We start from the raw sequence: 21,926 nt of genomic DNA, 5'->3' as shown, positions 1-21,926 counted from the left end.
TAATAGTGCTCTATAGAGAGTCCCTCACAGTAATAGTTCTCTATAGCAAGCCCCTCACAGTAATAGTACTCTATAGCGAGTCCCTCACAGTAATAGTGCTCTAGAGCGAGTCCCTCGCAGTAATAGTGCTCTAGAGCGAGTCCCTCGCAGTAATAGTGCTCTATAGCGAGTCCCTCACAGTAATAGTGCTCTATAGCGAGTTCCTGACAGTAATAGTTCTCTATAGTGAGTCCCCCACAGTAATAGTGCTCTAGAGCGAGTCCCTCGCAGTAATAGTGCTCTATAGAGAGTCCCTCACAGTAATAGTTCTCTATAGCAAGCCCCTCACTGTAATAGTACTCTATAGCGATTCCCTCGCAGTAATAGTGCTCTAGAGCGAGTCCCTTGCAGTAATAGTGCTCTAGAGCGAGTCCCTCACAGTAATAATGCTCTATAGAGAGTCCCTCACAGTAATAGTTCTCTATAGCAAGCCCCTCATAGTAATAGTGCCCTATAGCGAGTCCCTCACAGTAATAGTGCTCTATAGTGAGTCCCTCACAGTAATAGTGCTCTAGAGCGAGCCCCTCGCAGTAATAGTGCTCTAGAGCGAGTCCCTCGCAGTAAAAGTGGCCTATAGCGAGTCCCTCGCAGTAATAGTGCTCTAGAGCGAGTCCCTCGTGGTAATAGTGCTCTAGAGCGAGTCCCTCGCAGTAATAGTGCTCTAGAGCGAGTCCCTCACAGTCATAGTGCTCTATAGTCAGTCCCTCACAGTAATAGTGCTCTATAGTGAGTCCCTCGCAGTAATAGTGCTCTAGAGCGAGTCCCTCGCAGTAATAGTGCTCTATAGTGAGTCCCTCGCAGGAATAGTGCTCTAGAGCGAGTCCCTCACAGTAATAGTGCTCTATAGTGAGTCCCTCGCAGTAATAGTGCTCTAGAGCGAGTCCCTCACAGTAATAGTGCTCTATAGCGAGTCCCTCGCAGGAATAGTGCTCTAGAGCGAGTCCCTCACAGTAAGAGTGTTCTATAGTGAGTCCCTCGCAGTAATAGTGCTCTAGAGCGAGTCCCTCACAGTAATAGTGCTCTATAGTGAGTCCCTCACAGTAATAGTGCTCTATAGGGAGTCCCTCACAGTCATAGTGCTCTAGAGCGAGTCCCTCGCAGTAATAGTGCTCTAGAGCGAGTCCCTCACAGTAAAAGTGGTCTATAGCGAGTCCCTTGCAGTAATAGTGCTCTAGAGCGAGTCCCTCACAGTAATAGTGCTCTATATCGAGTCCCTCGCAGTAATAGTCCTCTATAGCAAGTCCCTCGCAGTAATAGTGCTCTATAGTGAGTCCCTCTCAGTAATAGTGCTCTATATCAAGTCCCTCACAGTAAAAGTGTTCTAGAGCGAGTCCCTCACAGTAATAGTGCTCTATAGTGAGTCCCTCACAGTAATAGTGCTCTATAGCGAGTCCCTTGCAGTAATAGTGCCCTATAGCGAGTCCCTCACAGTAATAGTGCTCTATAGCAAGTCCCTCACAGTAATAGTGCTCTAGAGCGAGTCCCTCGCAGTAATAGTGCTCTAGAGCGAGTCCCTCGCAGTAATAGTGCTCTATAGCGAGTCCTTCACAGTAATAGTGCTGTATAGTGAGTCCCTCACAGTAATAGTGCTCTATAGTGAGTCCCTCACAGTAATAGTGCTCTATAGAGAGTCCCTCACAGTAATAGTTCTCTATAGCAAGCCCCTCACAGTAATAGTACTCTAGAGCGAGTCCCTCGCAGTAATAGTGCTCTAGAGCGAGTCCCTCGCAGTAATAGTGCTCTAGAGCGAGTCCCTCGCAGTAATAGTGCTCTAGAGCGAGTCCATCGCAGTAATAGTGCTCTATAGCGAGTCCCTCACAGTAATAGTGCTCTATAGCGAGTCCCTCACAGTAATAGTTCTCTATAGTGAGTCCCTCACAGTAATAGTGCTCTATAGTGAGTCCCTCACAGTAATAGTGCTCTATAGAGAGTCCCTCACAGTAATAGTTCTCTCTAGCAAGCCCCTCACAGTAATAGTACTCTATAGCGAGTCCCTCACAGTAATAGTGCTCTATAGTGAGTCCCTCACAGTAATAGTGCTCTATAGAGAGTCCCTCACAGTAATAGTTCTCTATAGCAAGCCCCTCGCAGTAATAGTACTCTAGAGCGAGTCCCTCGCAGTAATAGTGCTCTAGAGCGAGTCCCTCGCAGTAATAGTGCTCTAGAGTGAGTCCCTCGCAGTAATAGTGCTCTATAGCGAGTCCCTCAGTGTAATAGTGCTCTATAGCGAGTCCCTCACAGTAATAGTGTTCTATAGCGAGTCCCTCACAGTAATAGTTCTCTATAGTGAGTCCCTCACAGTAATAGTGCTCTATAGTGAGTCCCACACTGTAATAGTGCTCTATAGAGAGTCCCTCACAGTAATAGTTCTCTATAGCAAGCCCCTCACAGTAATAGTACTCTATAGCGAGTCCCTCACAGTAATAGTGCTCTAGAGCGAGTCCCTCGCAGTAATAGTGCTCTAGAGCGAGTCCCTCGCAGTAATAGTGCTCTATAGCGAGTCCCTCACAGTAATAGTGCTCTATAGCGAGTTCCTGACAGTAATAGTTCTCTATAGTGAGTCCCCCACAGTAATAGTGCTCTAGAGCGAGTCCCTCGCAGTAATAGTGCTCTATAGAGAGTCCCTCACAGTAATAGTTCTCTATAGCAAGCCCCTCACTGTAATAGTACTCTATAGCGAGTACCTCGCAGTAATAGTGCTCTAGAGCGAGTCCCTTGCAGTAATAGTGCTCTAGAGCGAGTCCCTCACAGTAATAATGCTCTATAGAGAGTCCCTCACAGTAATAGTTCTCTATAGCAAGCCCCTCACAGTAATAGTGCCCTATAGCGAGTCCCTCACAGTAATAGTGCTCTATAGTGAGTCCCTCACAGTAATAGTGCTCTAGAGCGAGCCCCTCGCAGTAATAGTGCTCTAGAGCGAGTCCCTCGCAGTAAAAGTGGCCTATAGCGAGTCCCTCGCAGTAATAGTGCTCTAGAGCGAGTCCCTCGCGGTAATAGTGCTCTAGAGCGAGTCCCTCGCAGTAATAGTGCTCTAGAGCGAGACCCTCACAGTCATAGTGCTCTATAGTGAGTCCCTCACAGTAATAGTGCTCTATAGTGAGTCCCTCGCAGTAATAGTGCTCTACAGCGAGTCCCTCGCAGTAATAGTGCTCTATAGTGAGTCCCTCGCAGGAATAGTGCTCTAGAGCGAGTCCCTCACAGTAATAGTGCTCTATAGCGAGTCCCTCGCAGGAATAGTGCTCTAGAGCGAGTCCCTCAGTGTAATAGTGCTCTATAGCGAGTCCCTCACAGTAATAGTTCTCTATAGTGAGTCCCTCACAGTAATAGTGCTCTATAGTGAGTCCCACACAGTAATAGTGCTCTATAGAGAGTCCCTCACAGTAATAGTTCTCTATAGCAAGCCCCTCACAGTAATAGTACTCTATAGCGAGTCCCTCACAGTAATAGTGCTCTAGAGCGAGTCCCTCGCAGTAATAGTGCTCTAGAGCGAGTCCCTCGCAGTAATAGTGCTCTATAGCGAGTCCCTCACAGTAATAGTGCTCTATAGCGAGTTCCTGACAGTAATAGTTCTCTATAGTGAGTCCCCCACAGTAATAGTGCTCTAGAGCGAGTCCCTCGCAGTAATAGTGCTCTATAGAGAGTCCCTCACAGTAATAGTTCTCTATAGCAAGCCCCTCACTGTAATAGTACTCTATAGCGATTCCCTCGCAGTAATAGTGCTCTAGAGCGAGTCCCTTGCAGTAATAGTGCTCTAGAGCGAGTCCCTCACAGTAATAATGCTCTATAGAGAGTCCCTCACAGTAATAGTTCTCTATAGCAAGCCCCTCATAGTAATAGTGCCCTATAGCGAGTCCCTCACAGTAATAGTGCTCTATAGTGAGTCCCTCACAGTAATAGTGCTCTAGAGCGAGCCCCTCGCAGTAATAGTGCTCTAGAGCGAGTCCCTCGCAGTAAAAGTGGCCTATAGCGAGTCCCTCGCAGTAATAGTGCTCTAGAGCGAGTCCCTCGTGGTAATAGTGCTCTAGAGCGAGTCCCTCGCAGTAATAGTGCTCTAGAGCGAGTCCCTCACAGTCATAGTGCTCTATAGTCAGTCCCTCACAGTAATAGTGCTCTATAGTGAGTCCCTCGCAGTAATAGTGCTCTAGAGCGAGTCCCTCGCAGTAATAGTGCTCTATAGTGAGTCCCTCGCAGGAATAGTGCTCTAGAGCGAGTCCCTCACAGTAATAGTGCTCTATAGTGAGTCCCTCGCAGTAATAGTGCTCTAGAGCGAGTCCCTCACAGTAATAGTGCTCTATAGCGAGTCCCTCGCAGGAATAGTGCTCTAGAGCGAGTCCCTCACAGTAAGAGTGTTCTATAGTGAGTCCCTCGCAGTAATAGTGCTCTAGAGCGAGTCCCTCACAGTAATAGTGCTCTATAGTGAGTCCCTCACAGTAATAGTGCTCTATAGGGAGTCCCTCACAGTCATAGTGCTCTAGAGCGAGTCCCTCGCAGTAATAGTGCTCTAGAGCGAGTCCCTCACAGTAAAAGTGGTCTATAGCGAGTCCCTTGCAGTAATAGTGCTCTAGAGCGAGTCCCTCACAGTAATAGTGCTCTATATCGAGTCCCTCGCAGTAATAGTCCTCTATAGCAAGTCCCTCGCAGTAATAGTGCTCTATAGTGAGTCCCTCTCAGTAATAGTGCTCTATATCAAGTCCCTCACAGTAAAAGTGTTCTAGAGCGAGTCCCTCACAGTAATAGTGCTCTATAGTGAGTCCCTCACAGTAATAGTGCTCTATAGCGAGTCCCTTGCAGTAATAGTGCCCTATAGCGAGTCCCTCACAGTAATAGTGCTCTATAGCAAGTCCCTCACAGTAATAGTGCTCTATAGCGAGTCCCTCGCAGTAATAGTGCCCTATAGCGAGTCCCTTGCAGTAATAGTGGCCTATAGCGAGTCCCTCACATTAATAGTTCTCTATAGCGAGTCCCTCACAGTAATAGTGCTCTATAGCGAGTCCCTTGCAGTAATAGTGCCCTATAGCGTGTCCCTCACAGTAATAGTGCTCTATAGCGAGTCCCTCACAGTAATAGTGCTCTATAGCGAGTCCCTTGCAGTAATAGTGCCCTATAGCGAGTCCCTCACAGTAATAGTGCTCTATAGAGAGTCGCTTGCAGTAATAGTGCCCTATAGCGAGTCCCTTGCAGTAATAGTGCTCTATAGCGAGTCCCTCACAGTAATAGTGCTCTGTAGTGAGTCCCTCGCAGTAGTAGTGCTCTATAGAGAGTCCCTTGCAGTAATAGTGATCTATAGCGAGTCCCTCACAGTAATAGTGCTCTACAGTTCTCTTTGATGAGAATCGTTCATTTTTCTTTTCAATCTGGGCCCAGACCGCCATGAAGATTTCTTCCAGCTACAAATCATCTCTTCAGACTCTCCCCACCCAGCTGCTACCCCCAATACATATCTCAGTAACTCTTCCATAGTACTACTGCCCCCTCTGTGGCCCCACAAAGTCATATGGCTCCCACTGTGGCCCCGCTTAGGTAATATGTCTCCTCTATGGCCCTGCAAAATAATAGTGCCGTCTCTGTTGCCGCACAAATGAATAATATCCTTTCTATGGCCTCGCTAAATAATAGAATTCTCTCAAAGTGATAATGCCCTCGTGGCCCAAGAAAATAATAATATTCCCTCCGTGGCCCCACTTAGTTATAATGCTCCCTCTGTGGCCCCATTTAATTTTAGGCCCCACCTAATAGTGCGCTGACCCCGTCCCCTCCCACATGGTCCACTTTAGAAGCTCTATTCATAGATTAGCTGCAGTAATCTCTACATTACTCACACGCTCTGTCTGGTAGAGATCACTGACATCACAACGCTCTATACAGAGACTGGCTCATCCCCCCGGCTGCGGATACAATACACTCAGAGGACAAACCCCCAAATCCAGGGCAGTTGTGAGGCCGGTATAGAGACTTCTGAGGTAATAAAGATAGGTCAACCATTGACGACACTCATTTATTAACTATAGAGCAGAGTAGCAACAACAAGCATCCTTCTCTCTGCAGAACATATCACATCCATGCGTTACATGGAAAGCCCATTGATTTCAATAGGAGTTGTGTAATGCTTCATTTCCTCTGTGGAGGCGCTGTAGACTAACTCTACACCTATTGCCAGAATAACTCACAAGCTACACTGGATTACTGACAGTTCAAATAGCAGAGCAGTCTCTCCAGCCTTCATACCCTCTCACCTCTATTTAGTACTTGCCCTTGCAGACTCCATGTGTAGTTGACCTCCACAGGGTTAGCTCGGATATATACCGGGATGAGGGCTGCACCATGCTCCACAGCCTGGACAACCTTTGGCTGCTCATCAGTGAATTCTGGAGGAACTAAAACAAAAGTCAACATTGAGAACCTTCTCGTTCTACATTGAATTATGGTGTCTTCAGCCCTGATACAGATATTGTTGGCCATTTGGATTTTCTTCCACCAAGAAGGCCACGTATAGTGCCACTATTATCCGACTAACTTGTTTACTTGCTCTCTATAGGCCATACTCAAGGAAATTTTACGCCATCATCTATTATTGGTAAAACATCTCCTATTTCTCAGATCTAACTATGTGTTGTTCCCTTTTTGGTCTATTTGTTGTACCAGATCATCACAACTTCTTCATGTATGACCAGTATGATAGGGTAGACCACTATACTTTATGCCAAAGTCATAGCTGCTGATTTCATCCTTGTTATAATTGAGACCTTTGAACTTTTGGAATTGCCTTTTATTCAAGTCAACCATTGGGCCAAGTTCCTTAGTTGTCATGAGAAGTGTAGATATGACTGGTGTGGTACTCACATAGAACATTGAGCTTGTAGAAGGTGTTGACAGTCTCACTCAAGACCTTGCTATAGGCCTCACAGGAAACACGCTTTCCATTGTCTGCTGAGGAGACTGTTAATGTGACGCTTTTGGAGGTCGATTTTCCACCATATTCTGCATTCCTTGTACCCAAATCCCTTCCCTTCAAACTGTTGAAGAAAGACAGCATGTTAATGGGTGATTGGTTAGTTGACTTGTTGCTTAGTTGAATGATCAGTTGGGTGTGCCTTTGGTTGATTATTTGTTAGGTTAGTTGGGTGGTTGGTTGAGTGGTCAGTTTGGTGTTTGGGAGGTTGGTAAGTTGGGGATTGATTGGATGGTTGGGTGGGTGTTTGACTGGATGGTCAATCAGTTGACTGGTTGCTTTGTTGGGTGGTAGGTTAGTTAGTAAATGTGCTGGTTAGTTGATTATTTGGTTGTTTTTGTGTGTGGTCTACCAGGTGTTTTGTTGGTTAAATGGTCAGTTTAGTACTTGAAAAAGTGATTGGGTGATAGAGTGGCTGGTTGTGTGGTTAGGTAGTAAGGTGGTCGATCAGGTGCATGGTTGGTCGGTTGATTGCTTGTGTGGTAGGCTGTATGATTGATTGCTTGGATGGTCAGTTGGTTGGTTTAAGAGTAAAGGGACTTTTATCTTGGGAATAATCATAAAGTTGAGCGTTTATTCTTAATAATTGTTAGGTGTAAACATGTGCAGTAACTAGGGTTGAGCGAACATGGTCGTCCGAGCTTGATGCTCGTTCGAGTATTAGCATACTCGATGGTGCTTGTTACTTGAGCGAGTACCACGCCGAGTTCGACCCCTCCCCGTTTTGACCCCGCACCGCACGTCCACCGCAAAATGTGGCTTGCTGGGGGAGAGAGAGAGTAAAAAAAAGCTTGGCACCGAGCGGGTCAAATACAAAAATGCTCGGGTTTACCATTGACTTCAATTGGGTTCATTACTCGAATAGAGCTTTCGAATATTACCAAAAGCTTCACTCGAATAACGAGCACCCGAGCATTTTGGTACTCGCTCATCTCTAGCAGTAACCACACAATCAGCAATAAATCATTAGATTCTTACTGAATGGATCTTTCATACAAACCTAAAAATCATTGTTCGTTTTGGGCAAATCCCTTTGTAATGATTTCTTTACTAGAAAAGAGTGGCAGAAGGAATATAGTTGAATAGACATCCAATGAACGATCAAAACTGACCATTTATTGTTCAGTGTAAATGCATTACAGGCAAACAATATACAATCATTACTTCATCGCTCATCGCATCCTGGTTCCAATTTATCTTGCAGTGTAAAAGGGCCTTAGGTTGATTAGGGTAAGGCTTTATGTTACTGAATGGCTAGGTGGTCAGTTGCTTGTTTGGGAGGTTGGTTGCTTGATTGGGCGGCTGTTCAGTTTGTTAGTTGTTTCTTTATGTGGTTGGTCAGTGGTTTCCTTGGCTAGGTGGTCAGTTTAGCAAATAGTTGATTAGTTTGTAGGGTAATTGGTTGGTTGCGGATTTGGTGGCATAGTTGGTTTGTTGAGTGATCGATCAAGTGTCCAGTTGGTTGATTGGTTGTGCGGTATGTTTTTTTCCATGTGTAGGTGGTTGCTTGGGTAGTTGGTTGGTTAGTTTGGAGGTAGGTTGACTAGGTGATTGATAGATTGGGTTCTTGATTGGGTGGGTGGTTGTGCCTGATGTATACATTACCAATCTCATACTACTTACATAGCTCCATCCTTGATCCATGATATTGTTGATTCTGGATTACTGCTGCCCGTCCTGCACTCTAGAGTGATGGTGCTTCCACGTTTATAATCTTTGGGTGGGTTGACAATTTTAACATCAACTGGAGGAACTATGTAATAAGAAAAAGATACTGAGATCTGAGGACCAGCATGGTCATAAAATTAAACCAACTCTTCCAACTCCTTTGGTCTTGCCAATCCTATCTCATGGTATTCTCCTCACTCATATCATATTGTTTTGATGCTTTAATTACAAATGTAGATGGTTCCCACCCCTTATCATTCTCCTGCCATGACATAATCCAATCCCCATGTTGTTCTCATTAGTAGTAACCGAAAAGTACCATATACTTAGTCCCCATATGGAGGACCAGGTGACTCACATTGGACATGTAGTTTCGTGACAGCAGTTAGCATGTTCTTCCCACCATCATTGGTGGCATTACACCGGTAAGTTGCCTGGTTGTCACTTGGCACAGTTTCAATGATGACCTCCCTAGAGACGATCTTCCCTGTAGATACTGTCTTCCCATCTGACACGGTTCTCTTATCCTGAATGTTCAAAAAATGAAAACATTTTATGATACTTTCTGCCAAAACTCCTATCAGCGGCCAGAGAAGGTAGTTTCATATTCTGATGAGTGAGTCGCTTCAAGGAATTACTGTATCTCACATGATCTCTAACGTTCACATTTGCCAATCTAAGTTGCTCCTTATCGGGACACCATTTTTTTAAGCTTGCCATAGTTATTTATTTGAAAGAGCTCCAAAACTTTTTACCTTAAGCCAGGTGAGTCGAGGTGCTGGGTGACCACCAGTGCAGAAACAGATGATCTTTACACGTGTTCCGGCCCGAAAGCGAGTGTCCAAGGGAGGAGCCTCAATCCAGATCTTTTGAGGAGGATCTGGAAAAGTTGTGCTTACAATATTAACCCCGCATCAATAACTCGCTGTTCACAAAAACATTTTACATGGCCTCCTCATTACTAGGTCCAATCCTTCCCTAGATACGTCTACAGCAGGGATCTCTGCACCAAACCAGAGGCATAACAGAGGTGCTACCATGTGCATTTATAATACTGGTATGTAACAGGGGGGTCTTTGGGCCCCCTAAGACTCCTGGGCCCGGTAACAAGTGCTACCTCTGCATCCCCTATAGTTATGCCCCTGCACCAAACTGTTACCCCATTTCTGCTTGAAGGATGGGAACAATCTAACTCTAAGCAGAAGGCCTAACTGATTTGAGACAGTCTGGTTGCTAGGGATATGTTGACTGACAGTTATATGGGGTTGACAAGGTAGCATATCCCTAGCAACCAGACTGAGTTTACTTATATCCAACTTCCAACTTTTCCGGACTTCTCCATTACACATAAACATTCAGTTCAGTGGAACGTAAATGGAGTTTTAATGGAGACAGTCTAGAAAGTCACAGCTAGACAGCTCTTGTGACCCCTTACCTCCAGACAAGAACTATTTCTCTTGACTCCGCCCATACACATGAGCGATCGGTGCGATTGGGGGAAAAGTTATGAGACACTCCCCCCACCCCCATACGCATGCAGGCGTCGTCTGGTCTCGCCGAAAGCTAGTTCTCCTAACTGTCCCATATACATGAACACTCAGCTATTTCTCCCCCCAAACACTTGAACTCTCGCTCATGCGACAATTACGTCCCCCTGATTCCACCATACATGAACACTTGTTCTGCTGACAGCTATTTCCCCGCTCCCCCATACACATGACCGCTCGTCCATCCGTCAGCTATTTCTCTCATCTCCTGCCAGAACTGGCAGCTTCTGATATCATTTGCCCAGTATGTAGGGGGTCTTATACTTTACTTTCTCTATCTTTTCCTGCAGACTGCTATTATTCGTATATCTGTAATAACATACTCCCTAAATTACAGTGTATGTAGATCCAGAATTTCCTTGAAGTCGTCCATCTCTAGACACATGATGTGACAGGCTTTACCACACTCCTGCTTTCATCACACCCACACAAATCGTTTATTCTGTATACACGGCTTACAGTTTACGCTGAGCTGGACGCTATTCGTCTTGGTGTAGAGAAGAGCCTCATTAAAAGCTTCACAGGTCAGCGACATGCCGTTATGTTCTCTCTGAACCACCGCCGTTATGTTTGACATTGTCATCTTCCCTCCATGATCTGACTGGAAGGAAAACCATACAAAGATAGATAGATATGAGATGGATGGATGGATATTAGATAGATAGATAGATAGATAGATAGATAGATAGATAGATAGATAGATAGACATGATATAGATAGATAGATGATAGGTAGATATGAGATTAGCTAGATATGACATATAGATGGATATGAGATATTTAGATAGATATAGGATAGATATGAGATAGATAGATAGATGGAGATCGATAGGTAGATAGATAGATAGATAGATAGATAGATAGATAGATAGATAGATAGATAGATAGATAGATAGATTATAGGTAGATGATAGGTAGATATGAGATTAGATAGATATGACAGATAGATGGATATGAGATAGATAGATGGATATGAGATAGATGGATATGAGATCGATAGATAGATATGAGATAGATAGATCTGAGATTGATATGAGATAGATAGATAGATAGATAACTAGATAGATAGATAGATAGATATGAGATAGATAGATAGATAGATGGAGATCGATAGGTAGATAGATAGATAGATAGATAGATAGATAGATGATAGGTAGATGATAGGTAGATATGAGATTAGATAGATATGACATAGATAGATGGATATGAGATAGATAGATGGATATGAGATAGATGGATATGAGATCGATAGATAGATATGAGATAGATAGATCTGAGATTGATATGAGATAGATAGATAGATAGATAACTAGATAGATAGATAGATATGACATATAGATGGATATGAGATAGATATGAGATAGATCGATAGATATGAGATATATAGATAGAAATTAGATAGATATGAGATAAATATGAGATAGATCGATAGATATGAGATATATAGATAGATAGGAGATAGATATGAAATAGATCGATAGATAGATATTAGATACATAGACATGATATAGATAGATAGATAGATAGATAGATAGAGATGACATATAGATGGATATGAGATAGATATGAGATAGATCGATAGATATGAGATTTATAGATAGATATAAGATAGATCGATAGATAGGAGATAGATATGAGATAGATAGGAGATAGATATGAGATATATAGATAGATATAAGATCGATATGAGATAGATCGATAGATAGATATTAGATACATAGACATGATATAGATAGATAGATATTAGATACATAGACATGATATAGATAGATAGATAGGTAGATATGAGATTAGATAGATATGACATAGATAGATGGATATGAGATAGATAGATAGATAGATAGATAGATAGATAGATAGATAGATAGATAGATAGATAGATAGATAGATAGATAGATATGAGACAGATGGATATGATATGGATAAATAGATAGGAGATAGATAGATATGAGACAGATGGATATGAGATAGATCGATAGATATGAGATTTATAGATAGATATAAGATAGATCGATAGATAGATAGGAGATTGATATGAGATAGATAGGAGATAGATATGAGATAGATGGATAGATAGATAGATATGAGATAGATAGATAGATAGATAGATATGAGATAGATAGATAGATAGATAGATAGATAGAAGATAGATAGATAGCTCACATCAGTTATAGTTACTACAGTATTCTCCAGCTCTACGGCCCCCAGCCACCAGCGGATGTACACGGGAGGATTACTTGATGCAGTAAAACAGGAGAACGATAACGATTTATTTTCTGGACTGCTGGATGAGCCGAGAATTGTGACTTTGGTGGGAAGAACTAAGAGAAAAACAGATGAATTTTAAAAATTCCGTATAAATCGGTGATCGTTTATCCTCATAATATAAAACTTTCTTTTTTACTATTCCTGCCCTCTATCGTTTTCAAATGTTTCCCCATCGTCCTCATTGGTGGCCGCTGTCTAATTATGTGGTCTGTCATCTTGGAATTTTTTGCCATTGTTGGTTGAAATGAGATGTTTAGGACCTGATTGGCTGATTACGGACAAAGTGCATTGTACTGTTTTGTGTCTTTCTCTAAAGTTGACCTGCCAGTTTAGTCCAGGATGTTGCTGGTGGGCGATCTGATATACGATTGATCACCGTGGCCTATCATAATCTGGTGTGTATGGCCAGCTTCACACGTACACAATGTTGACAAAAGTATTGGGACCCCCACTAATATATCCTTACCAACCTGAGAGGCTACCCAGATGAGCGGGCCACTTCCATATACGTGGAGGAGTGACGTAATAAAATATTACGGATTAAAGGATTTTGTACGTCTTCCAGACTGCACCATATGATATGCCCAGGAGCTTCTTCACCCTACTACAAAAGGCCTTAGCAAAATTTGTATGGAAGGACCTTAAACCTAGAATTAGCTACAAGACCCTATCTTGCTCTAGGTCGTCCGGGGAAGCGGGCTTACCGGACCTCGAACTTTATCATAAGGCAGCGGTCGGGAAATGCATACTAGACATACTCCACCACCCAGAGAAAAAAGCATGGGCGGCCCTGGAATTAGATCAAAATAACCTGAACCTAGAAGGAGCCTTTTGGATCCCCGGCAAAATAAATTGGAAAGCGCAGGGGATGTCCCCCTTGGCGCTGAACCTATTAAGAGCATGGAGGCGAGTAACCAGAAACAGTAAGATAGCAAGCGTACCCGGACCTCTGACACCACTCACAGGAAACCCCCAAATCCCGGCCACACTAACGGTAAAGACACTGTCCATTCTTCCGGACAATCCTAAACCACAAACCCGAGGGGTGTGGGGGTCGAGCGGTATGCACCCACTGAACGATATTGCTGGAAACCATAGACTAAAACTGGGTGCGTGAATGATATATTTACAAATCAGGAATTACTTGAGCTCGCTCGAGGAGTCTGGGCAGCTAAACTCAAATCTAACCTCATTCGAGGAGATCTGTATGGCCCCTACCCCCCCCCCCCCCGACCCACTTAATATCTCTGCTGTATGGCTAGTTGCTCGACGGTAGGCAGAGGTAGTCGCGCCTGCCGTGGGAGACGAGGTGGGAGGAAGCGATCGGGAGGCAGTTTTCCAAAGAGCTCTGGAGCAAAGCATATAAGCTTTCCCACAAGATGTCTACCAATTAAGGCCCAAGAACTGAACTACAAGATTATCTCACAGTGGTACAGGACCCCGGAGAGACTCCATAGAATCTTTCCTGACGTTCCGAAGGATTGTTGGAGATGCGGCCTGGAGGTGGGTTTCATGTTACACATATGGTGGTCTTCTCCACTAATCGCTTCGCTCTGGGGGGATATCGCTGGGCTATATAATAAAATTTGCAGGTCTTGTCCCCTGAGATTGCCCTCCTCTCCATGCTGCCAGGCACTATATCTCGAATCAAAAAAGGCCTCCTAAGACACTTCATTGTGGCTATGCGCCTAATCATCTCACAGCACTGGAGACAAAGGGGAGGGGTCCGGAGATCGACATGGGTAGAGGCTATGGAATATATCAAACATATGGAAGAACATAGGAGCTCAGACTTAGGGCCCGATGGGCCACGAGCGGCCACAGGCGACATTTGGACCGTCTGGATAGACTTTAAGGGATCTCCATCCTTCCGAACATGGCTGGTCGATGGATCATTATGAATACAAATGTATTGGGTGACCTGAGGCGGAAACGAGAACCTAGATCGGCCATCAACCGTCAATAGGCCCTACCTCATGCCGCCCAACCAAGCAAAACGATGCAAGGAGGTAGAGGAAGGCCATTGTTGCACACAAAATACCTGCATTGCATTTCTCCAACAATTTGGGAGTGTTTATATAGTTCCACTGAAGGCGTGTGGGGGCTACCGGAACCCCCCGTAATAATTAATCAGGGTGGCAGATAGGGGGTCAAACTAATAGAGAACAGGGTGGAGGAGACCTGAAGTCAGGTGGATCACGCCCCAATGGGAGTAGAATTTACATCTGGACCCCCAGCAGATAACTACATAGGACCCACGAGGTTCATGACCCCAGAATGTCAGTTAGGGGCCCCTGCGGTGGCCTCCTTCGCCTCCTACTTGGCCAACAAATGTTATATTGTTCCATTTTCATTATTGTATTCAACAATCGAAAGCTGTTTTCGAAAACCAATAAACATATTTTGAAAGAAAAATGTTAATAAAATCCAATTTCATCGCCTTCTATGCGCTTTGCAATACTTTTGCCAACATAGTGGGGGTCAGTGATGCTTCCTGTTGCAGCCCATACCCCCTCCTCCCAGAAGGAAGAATCACAAAGTCAGAGCGCAATTTCCGCCGCTTTGACCGAATGGGGTCTTGTTCTCATCAGCGTTCTTCTTTTTGTCCTCCTCTTCCCTCACAGGAGCAACAAAATGAGAAAAAAAACGTTGCGTTTTACTTCCCATTGATCTCATTGGGATTTCCGGAGCCTCGCTTACGCTCAATTCTCTTCCATTCTGTCTGCTTTTTGGTTTTTTTTGTGTAAAATATATCGCAGACTGCAATACTTTTTTTTTCCACAAAAAAACGTTAACAGAAAGGTCCTTTCCATTTTTTTTGTACATCGCAGTCAGTGGGTGACGGAACCGAACAGAAGGGTTTTCATCCGGTTTCGCTTTTGTTGTCCATTTAACGGATACGATTTTTTAAAAAGCGTGCGCAGAAAGGAAAAAGGACAAAAGAAGGCAAGATGAATCTTAAAAATGGATGTAAATGGAACGAAATGGAAAAAAAATGGATAGAAAATTACTTTTTTTGACAAACCTGTATGTTGGATTCATTAAAAAAAACCAAAAAACTATGTTTTCCGTTTAGTTCCATTTTAATTCCACTTTCTAGCTATTTAATTTAAAAAAAAAAACAGATCTGTGAAAATGGAAAGCAAAACACTGATGTGAAGGAGCCCAAAGATCCCTGTTAGATTAGTGGGGGCGCTATTGCTATAGTTGCTATGAAAAACATCTGAGAGCAGCAGTGGTGAGAAGTGGTACTGCAGGAGACAAGATGATACTGTGAAAGCAAAGAAAATCTGCAAGAAAGGGCAAGACTCCTATTTTAATGAGGAGTCTCTGAACAAAACATATTATATCATGGTGGGTTATATATTACATCATATCATATTAGGTTATATGATATATTATACGGGGTCATTACAGATGATCCCCGCTGTGACCCCTCATAACTCTAATGACTCTCAGACACAGAAATTTGAAAAAGAAATTCTAAAATGTTACTTTAGCGATACGGATAAGGGAGCGTTTACACGTTGCAGAAACGCCGCGGTTCCACTATGGATTTTCCACATCGATAGCGCAGCAATGCCGCAGGTTAGAGGAGCGGTTACAGCAGGAGATCCGCCGCGGGTTTTTCTCTACATGTGAAAACAATTTGCTTTAATCCCATTCTCTTTAATAGTAAACGTTTTTGCTGTAGTTTTTCCGTAGGCGAGTACGATGTCCGTCCGAGAAACTCGTACCGATACCGCACTGTTAAACTTGCGCCTCTGGATGCGAACGCGATGCATTTTGCCTAATAACCACATAACATCCTTGTACTCGTGATTTTCATGCACGTTTTTCATGTGCGTGAAAAAATCTCAAGTGCTTCCAATGGCAAAAATGTCATCGCACTCGCATGCAAATTGCGTGACACGACGGCGCGTTTCTTTTAAGATTCCATAAGAAATGATGGGCAATTTCTTGTAAAGAATCACCCCAAAAATAGGTCACGCAGCAACTTCTCAATTTTGCAGCATCGCAGTGACGGAAAAATTGCTTATGTAAAAAAAACGCACCGGCGCCAATGTGTTATTTTCACACGGGGGTTCTGTCCATATTACCACTTAGGTAAAATAAAAGCTGCGCTGTGATTGGTTGCTAGGGACAACAAGGACCGTCTTACTGTTAGACAGTTTTGCTAAATGAGACCCAAAAAGTTTTATTCTGCTGTAGTCGTCGCTGGGCGATATGAGACAAAATGGCTGCCAATGAAGACAGGAGAGCGTTTCTTGTCGTTGAGTTTTATATCTACCGGGCTGTTATTAGTGAGCAGCGTAATTTTGGAATAAAGCTTGGTGAAGCTCCGCCCAGCGGGCACATGATTTGTAGGTGGTGCTCCGATTATAAGGAAAAGGTTGCATTTATAAGTAAAAATCATCGGGCCGTCCACCAGTAAGAGCGGAAACAGCGGACCGTCTGCACAAGTCTCGCAGGAAGTCCCCAGAAATTCACCAAGTAGCGACGTTTCGATCCAAACGGATCTTTGTCAAGCCTTAGATCGAAACGTGGCTACTTGCTGTATTGCTGCATTGGTACATTGCTGGGACCATTATGGAATAAAGTTCCTTTTAACTGGTACGGACCGCCGTGGGCGCCGCCTCAGATTGTGCTTTGTTTCTGCTGTCTTTGGAGCAGGTTTGGATCCAACCTGAGCAGAGGCGTGACATCACCTTGGCCTACAACCGTATGGAGACGAGAGCCGGGTAGGTGATTGCTGCTGTGTTTTTGGGTAGATGTGCCCAGAAATTCACGGTCAGAGCAAGCAGGGAATTGGTCAGCCCTGAAACGGAACCACAGAGTCCGGCGATGTTCTTTCTGCGAGAGTATTCCAACTAATGGAAAGCAACGGTTTCATGGAGTCTTTAGTTTTTAGTGATAAAGCCGCCTTCCAGCTTTCGGAAAACAAATGTAATGTCAGGATATGGGGGGGCGGAACCCACCTATCTATGGTGTGCGGGAGCGGAACCCACCAGTCTACGGGGAGCGAGGAGAGGAACCCACCGGTCTACATTGAGCGTGGAGCAGAACCCACCCATCTACGGGGAGCATTTGCGGGACTTCCCCGAGGTGAATGTGTTGTGCGCTATAACCTGTAGAATAGGGGACGGCCCCATCTTCTTCCACGAGGAAACAATCTCAGTGATTTCATACCCGGACGCTACAGTTATGGCTTCTCCCCCAGCTGGAACATGAAATCCCAGGTTTCATCTTCCATCAGGATGACCCCCCATTGTCACAGTGAAGCCAGAAGTGAGCGTCACCTACCAAACTGATGGACTGGCCGTGCCAGTGGTGACGATGGTGACCTTCTTCCTTGGCCTCCATGCTCCCTGACCTTACACCTTGTGATTTTTTTCCTCTGGGGAGTGTTAGAGTCTACATACCCCCCTCACTGCCCACCATGACCTGAAGCCTGGCATCCCAGAAGCCATTGCATCAGTTATAACATGGATGGCAGGAATTTGACTTCAGGCTCCATGTGTGCCCAGTGACAATGGGGGCCACACTGATCTCCTCTGATGGGGGAGACATTTTTTCTGTTGTGCAACAAAACTTTCTGAGTTTCTGCTTCCATTGATATGGAATTTCTGTATCTGAGAGCTATTGAACGGAGTTACGGGGGTCTCACATTGGAAAGCTCATCTGTAATAACCCCGTATTATGCATAGAGGGCAGCAGATTATACATAATATAAATAGCCATTATTTAGTAAGTTGTGTATAAGAACCCCCAGGGACCCCTGCAGCCCCTTTTAAATGTCACACCGTTCCCTAAGATGAAACCTCCAGAAGACACTCACAGAGAACATTGAGAGTGATGCTGGCGCGGAGGACCACCGGAGTCACGTGATTGACGGCTTCGCAGCTTATAACAGCCTGATTATGTTCCGGCTTGACATTTACAGTCAGGAAACTTCTAGACAGTCTTTTGTTATGGTCTGTCTCCCAGCGGTTGTAAACCAATTCATCATTCTGGACAGAAAAAAGAGGAGAAATAAAAAGGAATGTCAATTATAATCAAAGATTAGAGCATAAGATTAGAGCCAGGTCCATGCGTGAGATATATGGCACATGGGAGGGGGCTTCATACCGCTATGAAAGACGAGAGAGCGTGCAATTTTTGATTTACAAGCAGTGGGGGTTCAATCTCTGGGATCTCACTGGTCCTGAGAATTAAGGGGATGCAGGTCTGATTTAACACTGCGTCCCCTTCACTCTCCAACATTAAACCCTACTGATCATAAAGTGATGGCAAAGCCTTGTGATGGAAATACCCCTTTAATAGAGGAAGGTCCCCAATTCAAAATCCTCATCTATTCGGCAGAGCAGAGGGCAGCTTCATGGAGCTTGTCTCATTCTGGAGGACCCAGAATGAGATTGATTTCAATGGACATCATGTAATACTTAATTTTCCCTGTGGTGGTGCTGCAGGGAAATAGAACACTTGCTGCCGATTTACCCTACCGATCATAACTGATTGCTGGAGGTCGTCACCCTGCGATCAAGTTATCATTAGAGATGTGCGAGCATACTCACTAAGGCAAACTACTCAAGCGAGTAGTACCTTATTCGAGTACCTGCCCGCTCATCTCTAAACATTCAGCTGCCGGCGGGGGGCAGAGAGCGGTGGGGGAGAGCGGGGAGGAACGGAGGGGAGATCTCTCTCTCACTCTCTCCTCCCTGCTCCCCCCTGCTCACTCCCGCAACTCACCGCTCACCTGCGCCGGCAGCCGAATCTTTAGAGAGTAGTTTGCCTTAGCGAGTATGCTCGCTCATCTCTAGTTATCATCATTGTAAAAGAAGGGATTGCCCAAAGCACAGAACTCCTTTGATAGCTAATATGGCTACAGTGAGTCTGAGAAAACTTACCTTTAACCATTGCAGAGTTGCCAAAGGATTTCCACTATGAGATGTACAGGTCAGCTTCAAGGTTTCCTCAGACTTGGTAGATAGTCCTTCATAACCATTAATGGTTGGGACATCAGGGGGGACTACAGAGGGGAACGAAATAAAAGAGAGGGATTGAAACAAAGAAAACAATGTGAAAGTTAAGACCTTAAAGTGTAAACACAGTGGAAGCAGCCATCTTCATTTTTATGGTCCAGCAAGTCCAGAAAGATCTGTGGAGCACTGAACTATGAGTATGAAGACCCATCCTGAAGACTAACGTTCTATAGTTGCATGGTTGTTGCTCCTCACCCCCACCCCTGTAGTCGTAATAGGCACAGTTGGCTCCCCATCTTACCTATCCTTTATGGCCAGCTTAAAGCCTACCTAACCATGAACATAATCCTACAGAAGGGCCATTTTGGTAACTGAGATGTGTATAGTGGGTACAGTATAGCATTGTCTCACACAGCACATTCATGGTGAAGCTCACGGTCAGTGGTGTCAGAAGAGCAGGATTTAGTGCAGAGCAGACCAGAAGTTTTCCATTATCTGTACTTTGTGGGATGACCCTGTGAGTGGAGAAAATTGTACGTGTTACTTGTATACAAGATGTTCACATACTTGGACTTGGCCACCTAACATATGGGCCAGTTCTAGGTCTGATCTTAGTTTAGTCATATGAGGTATAACAAGCAGATGTAGCTGCATGGCCCAGACAAATCACAGTGAAGAACCATATAACATAATCTTTGTATGATATAGAAATGTTAGAAAACATCAATGGGGTGACTTCGGTGCCCAGAGCGGTGCCCTTTGCAGCGCTGAAATCCCATTAGTATTACTTTCAGCATTCTGTACCTTCTCTATATATATGGATGCTAGACACCCTTGTAAGCATTATGGGATCCATATACATAAAGGGAAACTCAACTAACAATATGGGTGGTGAGAACCTGTGTGGGTTACCTCTCTCCACAGAGGCCACAATGGTTCCAACAAGGCCCAAATATCAAACCTCATTTCCCTTTCACAGTGGAAAGCAAAGAGGTGAAAAAGCTGAGGTGGCATCAACCAGCTGCAAAAAAAGCTGCCAAGTATCGCCTATGTTACTGGTATCAGAGGGTCTAAAAAAAATACTGATTTGACTTAGAATATGCCTTTATGTGGAGCCCCCCTTTAAGAGATGATAAGTTTAGTTTGTACTCACATAGCTGTTGTCTCGGTATTCTCCAACTTGTCGGCTGATCCAGGTTCATTACTAGATGATGATGAAACCTCCACCCCACCTGTGTGTAGCCAGAACATCAGCTATAGTACTTACTGATATTAGAGTGTTACCCTCAAAGGTCCACCTGTCACCATGACTGTCAAGCCGCCCCCCCCCCCTCCCACCCCCGTTCTCTTACGTACTTTTGGTGATGGTCAGTGCAGCGGCTGGTTTGGCGTTGAGGACGCTGCAGGTGACCGGATATTCTGTCTCGTAGACCCACGTGACAGAGCTTCCAGCTGCATATTCCTTAAATGCAGGAGTCTCGGGGGGGACTGTGAGAGATACATTAGGCGGTCATTAAAAACGGATACAAAGTAAGAGTGAATGTAACGCATTCAAGAAGATTTAAAGATACAGTAAGAAATTAATCAGTAATGTCACAAAGGAGTTTTCATGCAAACAGCCAATCATCATATAATAACAAAGCATGTACACCACAATAGACAAAAAACTATAAGAACACACAATGTAACCAGGAGGGGTGGACAAACAACAAGTAACATACAATGTAACCAGGAGGGGTGGACAAACAACAAGTAACATACAATGTAACCAGGAGGGGCGGATAAACAACATGTAACATACAATGTAACCAGGAGGGGTGGACAAACAACATGTAACATACAATGTAACCAGGAGGGGTGGATAAACAACATGTAACATACAATGTAACCAGGAGGGGTGGACAAACAACATGTAACATACAATGTAACCAGGAGGGGTGGATAAACAACATGTAACATACAATGTAACCAGGAGGGGTGGACAAACAACATGTAACATACAATGTAACCAGGAGGGGTGGATAAACAACATGTAACATACAATGTAACCAGGAGGGGTGGACAAACAACATGTAACATACAATGTAACCAGGAGGGGTGTATAAACAACATGTAACATACAATGTAACCAGGAGGGGCGGACAAACAACAAGTAACATACAATGTAACCAGGAGGGGTGGACAAACAACATGTAACATACAATGTAACCAGGAGGGGTGGACAAACAACATGTAACATACAATGTAACCAGGAGGGGTGGACAAACAACATGTAACATACAATGTAACCAGGAGGGGCGGACAAACAACAAGTAACATACAATGTAACCAGGAGGGGTGGACAAACAACAAGTAACATACAATGTAACCAGGAGGGGTGGATAAACAACATGTAACATACAATGTAACCAGGAGGGGTGGACAAACAACATGTAACATACAATGTAACCAGGAGGGGTGGATAAACAACATG

General features: G+C 44.2%; 1 protein-coding gene across 1 annotated transcript in view; it reads right to left on the bottom strand.

Annotated features, from left to right (window-relative positions):
• NPHS1 (NPHS1 adhesion molecule, nephrin) overlaps positions 1–21,926 on the bottom strand; it is a 78,478-nt gene that overhangs the window by 32,836 nt on the left and 23,716 nt on the right. Inside the window, exons 5-16 of the mRNA XM_066606415.1 lie at positions 20,810–20,941; positions 20,607–20,685; positions 19,865–19,968; positions 19,379–19,500; positions 18,310–18,481; positions 12,366–12,523; positions 10,663–10,804; positions 9,412–9,536; positions 9,015–9,183; positions 8,612–8,741; positions 6,880–7,052; positions 6,273–6,413 (exon numbers count right to left, since the gene is read on the bottom strand). Coding sequence (XP_066462512.1) covers positions 6,273–6,413; positions 6,880–7,052; positions 8,612–8,741; positions 9,015–9,183; positions 9,412–9,536; positions 10,663–10,804; positions 12,366–12,523; positions 18,310–18,481; positions 19,379–19,500; positions 19,865–19,968; positions 20,607–20,685; positions 20,810–20,941 — 1,647 coding nt within the window. The remainder of the gene's footprint in view (positions 1–6,272; positions 6,414–6,879; positions 7,053–8,611; positions 8,742–9,014; positions 9,184–9,411; positions 9,537–10,662; positions 10,805–12,365; positions 12,524–18,309; positions 18,482–19,378; positions 19,501–19,864; positions 19,969–20,606; positions 20,686–20,809; positions 20,942–21,926) is intronic.

The sequence above is a fragment of the Eleutherodactylus coqui genome, chromosome 6 (assembly GCF_035609145.1).
Source record: "Eleutherodactylus coqui strain aEleCoq1 chromosome 6, aEleCoq1.hap1, whole genome shotgun sequence".
Taxonomy (NCBI): domain Eukaryota; kingdom Metazoa; phylum Chordata; class Amphibia; order Anura; family Eleutherodactylidae; genus Eleutherodactylus; species Eleutherodactylus coqui.
This window is presented reverse-complemented; position numbering and strand designations above follow the sequence as displayed.